Source organism: Erpetoichthys calabaricus, chromosome 1 (genome assembly GCF_900747795.2).
Source record: "Erpetoichthys calabaricus chromosome 1, fErpCal1.3, whole genome shotgun sequence".
In the NCBI taxonomy this organism is placed as follows: Eukaryota; Metazoa; Chordata; class Cladistia; order Polypteriformes; family Polypteridae; genus Erpetoichthys; species Erpetoichthys calabaricus.
In genome coordinates, this window is record NC_041394.2 from 258,781,754 (window position 1) to 258,792,049 (window position 10,296).

A 10,296-nucleotide genomic window follows, 5' to 3' on the forward strand; every position below is an offset into this window, starting at 1 on the left:
AACTCACCAGGCCTCCCTATCGTCAACAACCTCCTTCAGATCTTTCAAACAACGTGCTTCGCAATGCATGATATCACTACCTACACGCTGCTCAAGTCAGATTTGCACCCCGCATACATTTAATAAAAAAAATAAAATAAAAAATTAGCTGATCATAATGAGACTATTACGAGTACCACTGCCAAATATATAGTTATCCAAGTGGCTAATTTGATGTCTCAGCTAAATGCATACTCAATTCTCAATGCAATGGCAAAACCACTTCCCCTCCTGCTTCCCAGATCAGAAAACACGAGACCTGAAACAAAAAAAAGATGTACAAGTTGTGTGGACACCAACATGCCAACTTCAAAAAATAATTTGTGCCACAGTGCCAATCAATGCTAGGAAGATTGGAAATCTGTGAGCATTATATATTTTTTTTAAATGTACTGCTAGTTTGTAGCCAATTGTTGTATTTTGTCTGTTGCTATCGAACTGACTGTGCCTTTTGTTGCCTGAGACATGGTGGCACAGTGTTTAACACTGTTGCCTCACAGCTTAGGCAACATTTTCGGCCACAATAATCAGTCCAGCATAGGTCACAAACTTTTCCGCAGCCCTCTGGGACACTTAAAAGCGTACTGCACCATTATAATTCACCCAAAAACTAGTTCAGTTCCTCCTTGACTTCAATGTATTTCGCCATATTTGGCAAAGCTCCCAAATATTTCGGTGACTTTGCTGAAATTACAGCGAAGCAAATTCTGTAGGGTTCACCCATCAATAATTATAAAACTGTCAACTCTTCACTAATCCATTCCTTACTCCTATGATCATCCCTACCCTCATTCCAGAGAAAGACCTCAAGGAACCTGAACTACACAGTCCCAATTTATAAAGTAAATGTACACAGGGCTGGTAAATACCCAACGACCCTACAAGCATCTGTGCACAGGAAAAGAGTTTGTCTACTGTTCCATGTCCAGGAAAGAATCCATTTTGGTTCTCCTTATTCTCAGGTTTAATTATTAGATGAAAAGCTGAAAAATACAATTCCTCAACAACTATAACACCACCATCTTGCCTAAGCCTGGGTAAAAATATCGATTTTCAGATTGTTATTTTTCATTTAAATGATTCAAAAATCAGTTCTCAAAGTCTCAAGATTGATCTTGTGAATCTCTATCCTGCTCAATTACTATATGTAGATTTTTGCTTAACTTAATTTTTCACATTCAATCCAGTAGATGTCGCTAATGTGCCTGTTTCTATGGAAAAAGCACTTTACTATCTAATTGGCGCCTTCGAGACTTAAATCAGATGTGTGGACTTCCTATGGCTTCAAATGGTGCGTTGGTAAAGAACAACTGAATAAAAGCCAAGCCATATGTACGTTGTATAGCTCAGAAGTATTATTGTAAGATAACAAATTTGAGAAATCATTTATCCTGACATAACCCATAAATGTAATCGTAGTCGGCATCCAAACAAGTACAGCTTAAACAATCCATAACAGAGATGGTGGGTAGCTCCAAGCTTCCATTTAATTCACCTTGTGCCCAAAAAATAACAGAATCTATAGCAGTGTTTATCTGAAAAGATATGAGACCCTGCACCGTTGTTGAAAACAAGGGCTTTCCACAAATGATAGATTTTTGAACTGTGTTATGCTTTACCAACCAGAAAGCAAACCAGTGAAGTTATTGTACCTAGGCTTTATGAAGATCTTAAGCGAAGCATCACCACATCTCTCAAGTCAGTGCAGAGAGTAGCTCTAACTTGCGGCAGCTGAACATCCAGGGCAACAAATTCCTATGTAACAATCACATGTCACTAAATTAAAAATGACTATGTTGCAAACAAGCGTGCTGCATCCCAGTTACAGCAAGAACAACCTTGCTGCCTATACAGTATGCAGAGCTGTTCAGACTGGCTGTTCCAAAAACCTTTCTAGCATTTCCAATGAACACCGCATCAATCACAAGTTTCTGAGTGGCAAGTCCAATAAACATTGCAAGCAGGCTATTGTAATTTTCAGAACAGCCTGTACCAAAGTGAGCTTGTACACAAAGCAGCAAATGAGAATATCTCAATAAACTGCACCATACAGATCATATTAGTGGCATTGTCAGCGACGATGGTGGTTCTTTTTCTTTATGTTCCATTCATTCAATGCTGCTGTCAACAAGTATCAACTCTAGATCATCATTTTAAAATGCTTCCTTTTTGTCTGAGGAGGAAGTGTAAAGACACATTTTTGAAAATGATTAACATGACTGTTACACATGAGCAACTGAAAATATGAGTCACTTGTAGAATTATACAAAGACATGAGTCTACCCACTGAATCTTTAACTTCGACTAATTCAAGACTATTTTAAATGTCCAATAGGGGAATAATTTGGCTAAAAATGTAGTTGAATGGTGTCTACATGGAAATTCTTAACACACAAATAGGTTATTGAATAACATATTTATTATTTAAGAAGCAATATTTCATTTTTTATAATAATATTATTTGCAATTTGATACGGATGTTTTACAAAGTGCATTGCATTGTATTAAAACAGGAAGCCCAACCCCCCATCCCACCCCAATAACATGTTAGGACTCTGATGTGGCGATACATATGTTACTTAAATTATGGTGAATTCTGAATGAGTGCACTGCTGTGATAGTTTATAAAAAAAATAATAAAAAAAAAAAGTTCAGACAAAGTGGCATAAACATGAATAACTTACTGACAGTTTCACCCTTACATTCCGATATAGCTGTGCTCTTCGGAGACTTTGGCATTAATGATCTTATCAATGATAGGAAAATAGACTTTCTTCTATTGAGTGAAATATGGCTCAATGGTGACAGTGCAATAGGTATTAAATTGAAGCAGCACCTCCACATTGCAATTTTGTTCATTCTATTTGCCAAAGTAAAAAAGGCAGCAGTTTAGCAAGTATTTTCTCAAACCATCTAAGCTGTAAAGATGCCAGTTTTATGTACTTTAATGTCTTTCAACTATCTTGCCGTTGTTATTCAAGAAGTGTTGCAGTCTCTCATATTGACCATTTAAACACATGCAAAATATAAGGAATCTTTTTATTGTGGAATTCTCACTTATTATCTATATTTATTAATTATTACAGGCTCCTAATTTAAAGCAATTTCAATTTTCACATGGATAAGCACTGTGACTCTAAAGCAATATTTAAGAACTTTCGGCACTCATTTGATCTTAGCCAGCACGTCATCCAATGTACATATAAGGTAGGACACGCACTGCATTTAGTAATTTCAAAAATATTCAAAATTAATGTCAGGCATATTGTGAATATTGGTATATCTGACCATTTTTGCATTATACTGTATTTGATTTACAAATACTGATAACTAGAACTAAAGAGAAGCATATTGTTGGAAAAAGTTATTTTGATGCATCAGCTTCCTGTAGGTTTATTAATATTATAAATAATTAGTCCGAATGCAGTGCCTGTCCTAACAGTAGCGAACAATGCAATCAATAAGGTGGAAAATCTGAATAACCAAGGTGACAGTTCGGAGGTCCATGATATTGTACATGGTGTGCCACAAGGATCTATTCTGGTCCCACTGCTTTAATCAATATATATTCTTCCATCAGGCCAAATTATATCTAAACACAAGGTGAACTACCACAGCTATACAGATGACAAGCAGCTTTATAGCACTATCGCACTTGATGACCCTGACGCTCTGGGCTCTTTGATCTTAGTTTTATTTCTGAATAGATGAGTAGCAATCTTCTCATGCTAAATAACGAATAATCAGAAATCTTGTAGTTGACAAAAATGGAAATAAAAAAGGTTATTAGAAATAAACTTAATCCCTTAGCATTGAAAGTTGTGGCAGAGGTAAAGAACTCTGAACTAAACTTTGTATCACACATTAACCAGATTACTGGGACTGCATTTTTCCATTTAAGGAACAATGCAAAAGTTAGATCGCTCATAACAATGCATGTGGCCGAAAAATTACTTCATGCTTTTGTTCTTAATCAAATGAAATACATCCCTAATCCCCAAGAAAGAAATCAAGTAGTCACAATTAGTTCAGAATACAGCAACAAGAATCATAACTAGAAAAAAAAATCTCAGCACGTCTGTCTCCAGTTTTAAAATGGTTCCACTGGTTACCCATATCAGTTAAAACTGACTTTAAATTACTACTAATGGTATACAAAAACATTCAGAATATTGCTCCTTTCAATATTTTGGAAGTCCTTCCCAAGAGTTTGCCCATTGCCCATATATGGATTTAAGGCCCTAGACAAAAATATTAAAATTAAAAAAGGGATGAGAAACTTAACATATCTCAAAGTTTGAGAGTAGTAAGGTGGGACAGAACAGAACACTCTAACAGCATCACATTTTTTGATTATTACTAGAGCTTACATCAGGTGCTTAGCTATTATAAAGTGTTTTTGAAAAAAGTTTAGATTAGATTATTAGATTATTTAATCCATTTATACACATCTAGAGCTGTTGAGGCCCTGGACTGAAATGAAGTTTTAACTTTTCACAATACCCATTTTTTCCGTCCTGTAAATTTTTTAGTTAGAACAGCTTTATACCTGGGGCTAACCTAAGCAAAATGTTTCTACTGAAAAGTATACAGTGCATCCGGAAAGTATTCACAGCGCATCACTTTTTCCACATTTTGTTATGTTACAGCCTTATTCCAAAATGGATTAAATTCATTTTTTTCCTCAGAATTCTACACACAACACCCCATAATGACAATGTGAAAAAAGTTTACTTGAGGTTTTTGCAAATTTATTAAAATAAAAAAACTGAGAAATCACATGTACATAAGTATTCACAGCCTTTGCTCAATACTTTGTCGATGCCCCTTTGGCAGCAATTACAGCCTCAAGTCTTTTTGAATATGATGCCACAAGCTTGGCACACCTATCCTTGGCCAGTTTCGCCCATTCCTCTTTGCAGCACCTCCCAAGCTCCATCAGGTTGGATGGGAAGTGTCAGTGCACAGCCATTTTAAGATCTCTCCAGAGATGTTCAATCGGATTCAAGTCTGGGCTCTGGCTGGGCCACTCAAGGACATTCACAGAGTTGTCCTGAAGCCACTCCTTTGATATCTTGGCTGTGTGCTTAGAGTCGTTGTCCTGCTGAAAGATGAACCGTCACCCCAGTCTGATGTCAAGAGCGCTCTGGAGCAGGTTTTCATCCAGGATGTCTCTGTACATTGCTGCAGTCATCTTTCCCTTTATCCTGACTAGTCTCCCAGTCCCTGCCACTGAAAGACATCCCCACAGCATGATGCTGCCACCACCATGCTTCACTGTAGGGATGGTGCCAGGTTTCCTCCAAACGTGACGCCTGGCATTCACACCAAAGAGTTCAATCTTTGTCTCATCAGACCAGAGAATTTTCCTTCTCATGGTCTGAGAGTCCTTCAGGTGCCTTTTGGCAAACTCCAGGCGGGTTGCCATTTGCCTTTTACTACGGAGTGGCTTCCGTCTGGCCACTCTACCATACAGGCCTGATTGGTGGATTGCTGCAGAGATGGTGTCCTTCTGGAAGGTTCTCCTCTCTCCACAGAGGACCTCTGGAGCTCTGACAGAGTGACCATCGGGTTCTTGGTCACCTCCCTGACTAAGGCCCTTCTCCCCTGATCGCTCAGTTTAGATGGCCGGCCAGCTCTAGGAAGAGTCCTGGTGGTTTCGAACTTCTTCCACTTACGGATAATGGAGACCACTGTGCTCATTGGGACCTTCAAAGCAGCAGAAATTTTTCTGTAACCTTCCCCAGATTTGTGCCTCGAGACAATCCTGTCTCAGAGGTCTACAGACAATTCCTTTGACTTCATGCTTGGTTTGTGCTCTGACATGAACTGTCAACTGTGGGACCTTACATAGACAGGTGTGTGCCTTTCCAAATCATGTCCAATCAACTGAATTTACCATAGGTGGACTCCAATTAAGCTGCAGAAACATCTCAAGGATGATCAGGGGAAACAGGATGCACCTGAGCTCAATTTTGAGCTTCATGGCAAAGGTTGTGAATACTTATGTACATGTGCTTTCTCAATGTTTTTATTTTTAATAAATTTACAAAAACCTCAAGTAAACTTTTTTCATGTTGTCATTATGGGGTGTTGTGTGTAGAATTCTGAGGAAAAAAATGAATTTAATCCATTTTGGAATAAGGCTGTAACATAACAAAATGTGGAAAAAGTGATGCGCTGTGAATACTTTCTGGATGCACTGTACACTCGTCATTTCTGATATCATATTCAACACTATAAGAAAAAGGCAAACCCTGCATGGTATAAAACAATTCAACAAAAGGTGTATGAGTATTAAAGACATACAGAAAGCTCCTCTTACCAAGAGATAGAAGGAGAAAAAGTAAATGGTTACCCATACCTGACACTTCTTTTCAAATGTTTACCAGTAGTACTAGTGTGTTGTACCATGTTAGCCATTATAAATGTAGTAAGAAGTCAAGTAAAATGACACCTTTTATTGGCTAACTAAATAAGATTACAATATGCAATCTTTTGAGGCAACTCAGGCCCCTTCTTCAGCCAAGATATAATGTAATGTTACATATTGCATGTAGAAGGGGCCTGAGTTGACTCGAAAGCTTGCATATTGTAATTTTTTTTAGTTAGCCAATAAAAGGTCATTTTACTTGACTTTAAATGTTTACCAGCAACCCACTATTCTCTAGCCTGTTTCACTGGGCAAAGACAAAAGTGTTTTCAGTTACTTGTTGACTAATTGCTACAAACAGTCTTTACTAGCACATGGCAGAATGTGGGAAAATGCAAAATCAAAAAATGGCTAAACCAATAAAGCAGGCAAAAAAAAAAAAAAAAAAAAAATCTAGCATTTACATTTTGGCTCCAAAAACCGTAACAGCCTCCTTATCACCCCATAATGCTTTTATTGATTAGGTGGTGGCTTCAGCACATCTATTTGGAAATTCCTAATTTGCCTTCAAATGTTGTTGTGTTAAATAGGTTAACTAAACTATTAGGTGAAAAAAGAGCTCTACACAATTTTTCAAAGTAGTTTCGTGAAAAATACAGCAGTAATTGCATTCTAATATATGGTGTACCGTAAATATTAATTCTGAGCTCCATAAATCAAATGTTCAGTCCAGGTCTAAGAATTTTAAAAATTTTAAAGCTAAAATGAAAAATTACAATCCATTTATCTATGTATTTCCTTACTTAAAAGCCTTCAGAAAACTATATAATAAAAGTACTTGTTACCCCCACCTTGTCAGTTGTTTTTTTTTTTTAATGGTGTAGTGCAATTTAGCAATTTTACTCCTCATTTCCAGGTGAAGTGACTCATGATCCTGTAATTTCAGTAGTAGTATTTGAACCCACAAGGCTTTTAAGACCAATGCTTTAACTGTTATGTCACACGTGCGCCATTTTTTCTGTAAGGACTTCCTCTGAATGTTAGGTGATGGTCAAATTCCATAGCTTTCAAAACTGCCATGTGGTGGTGTATCAGTTTATTTCCTGTACCTCTCATGCCTTTATTACTTTACAGTTGACCTTTTGAAACCAGATATAATGTGAACCTGAAGAAATAGTACATTGTATTAGTAAGTTCACTATTTATTTAGCCAGATACCCATTTGTAAAAAAGACTTCAATATATGACTACCTGTGCCCATTCCCCCATGTCAATTTTGTCACAAAGACAATCAATCTTGCAACATTTAAAATAGAGAACACCAATAATATGTTATCGTCAATCCATTCATCCATCTTATGATGCTCATCTGGGTCCAGGTTACGAAAGCAACAGTCAAAGATGCCCAGACATCCCTTCCCATAACCACCCCCCCTCCAAAACGTCTTCAAACTCCTGTAGAGGATACAGAGGAGATCCCAGGCCATCTGAGAAATATAATCTCTCCAGCCAGCCCTTGGTCTGCCCAGAGGGTTCCTCACCCTGGGAAGGCATCCTAATCAGATGTCCAACCCACCTCAACTTGCTTATTTGTATATGGAGGAACAGTGACGCTACTTTGAGCTCCTCCCGAAAGTCTGATCTTCTCACCTTTTCTCTAACGCTGAGCCTAGACACCCTGTGAAGCAAACTAATTTCTTACAATTGTATCTGCAATCCAGCTTTTTTGATTACTACATTCCATGTCCCTAGAATCAGTTTTGGTAGCCGGGGATCGGTCCACCAAAGCACCTGCCTTCGACTGCCACCCACGTCATGATGCACAAAACCCTTATGGCTCCTCCTGTAGGTGGTGAGCCCACTGGAGGTCAGACCCATGATGCTTCTTCAGTATGTGCCATGGGTGAAAGGCCCAACCACCAGGAGATTGCTGTAGAGCTCCCCACCAGGCCTTACTCCAGGACAGAGCCCAGATTTCCCTTTTCCAAACTAAGTTACCAAGTCCTTGATTTGACATTCCGAACAGGTCAATATGAACTGCACTTAGTCTGGTCCCTCATCTATGACCACTTTGGGTGACCCTACCAGGGTTGCAACTGACCCGGACAACATAGCTCCAAGAATGATTGGGACACACAAACTCCTCTACCACAATAAGATGGCAAATCACAAAGGGGGTTGTGTAACTAGCGAAGAATAAAATTTAAAATCATATTTACATTTAAAAAGACATAATATTTTAATGTATATGGATATGAGATGTCTATTACAAGTATGTAATAACCAAACATAACACCTATATACTATGATCAGGAAGGTAATATTCCTGGATGTGTTCAACAATAAAGCTCATAGGATAAAAGAATTCCACTTACCGATCTGAATATCATATGTAGAGGCATTGCAATGTTGAAGTTAAGAGCATAGTTGTTTATGACACTCACTGCAAAGAACATGGTCACCATAACTGCATAGTTACTAGGAAAAGAAATGATCAATAATCAGTACCATTTTATCTAGTATAAACTGAACAACATACAACTAAGTGAACCTTAGTTATGACTACCTTAGGCTTTTGAGAATAAATTGAAATGTTACTCATTTACTTTTAAAGAGCCAGTTAAAAATACCTTAGTGGAATTGCTGTTTTTTTTCTTCCAAAATTAGATTCAAAGATAAAACCTTCAACTGCAATAAATAAAAACTGGGCAAATGTCACAATGTTTCCACATCCTGGAAAATCTCTGTAGGTAGGAACAAAACAAAACATGCATTAACAAAAACATATGTCTGAATAAAAAATATTTAATTTGAAAATAAACTATACAGTTACTTATAAGCTGATGATGTACTGTAACTAATCATGAGATTCTATAAAACAGTGGGCAGTGAGTCAGATGTACAGTATTATATTCTAAAACGTAACAACTTTTAGCGAGTACAAAGAAAAAACTTTCAGCTTTAAGGTACTGTTTGCAATATGGGTTCTAATAATGTATTTCTAGTAATTATATTTGACTGTTTTCCAAAAAAATAAGAAAATAAAACAGCCTTTGCTCTATTTTCAGTATTTGAAAAGAAATCATACTTTCTATCGCCACACATTATACACTGTATTTCTGAAGCCGTTCTCTGTTAAAAGGAAGAATTTTGGGCTGGTGGCGGTGAATACTTTTTGTGCAATAAAACAAAAACAAGTGGAAAGGCGGGACAGTATAACAATAATAATACATTTTAATTATAAAGCGCTTTTCCCATGCGCTTATTCACTTGGTACAATTGTCCCTGCACGAGTGGGTTTCATAAAATAAAGAACTGGAAATAGGAAATATGTCTAAAATGCACAGTTTTCATATCGTAGTAAATCGTTTAGTTATAAGGTAAATCACACTTAAAATATGCATTACATATCGACAAACAACTTCAATGAAACATTTCTAGTGTAACTATATTTTTACCAACCTTACTAAAAGTTCCAAAAACACCACGTTGCTGCAGCAGCCAAGAAAAACAAGAGAAATAGCGAAAGCTGTATACATTTTATAACAGACAGTGCATAGTTTGATGAGCAAAAAAAATCAAACAATAACGTTAGAACTTAACGAGAAGAAAAATCAACACCAATATCACTACATAAACGGGACAAGTGACAAGACACGTATTTCCATTTCACATATTCCGGGTTCATCTTTGAGCACTATGGGAGAAGTAGTTCCCTTTCGAAGATTCATATTGACGCTTATGATGTAGGTAGATGTAGTGGCTGGAAACATACTGCGACAAATTTTTTTTATGAAATTAGGGTTAGGGTTAAACACCATGTACATTAATTATTTTTGTGCTTTTTACTTATGTTATTCGTTCGCTTTCCTGGTAACTTTTGC

General features: G+C 37.1%; 1 protein-coding gene across 1 annotated transcript in view; it reads right to left on the reverse strand.

The window, feature by feature from the left end:
- The window catches only part of slc35b4 (solute carrier family 35 member B4), a 35,423-nt gene extending 25,328 nt beyond the window's left edge, over positions 1-10,095 (reverse strand). The window contains exons 1-3 of the mRNA XM_028814421.2: positions 9,875-10,095; positions 9,043-9,156; positions 8,788-8,890 (exon numbers count right to left, since the gene is read on the reverse strand). Coding sequence (XP_028670254.1) covers positions 8,788-8,890; positions 9,043-9,156; positions 9,875-9,951 — 294 coding nt within the window. The 5' untranslated portion in view covers positions 9,952-10,095. The remainder of the gene's footprint in view (positions 1-8,787; positions 8,891-9,042; positions 9,157-9,874) is intronic.
- Between the last annotated feature and the right edge of the window lie 201 nt (positions 10,096-10,296).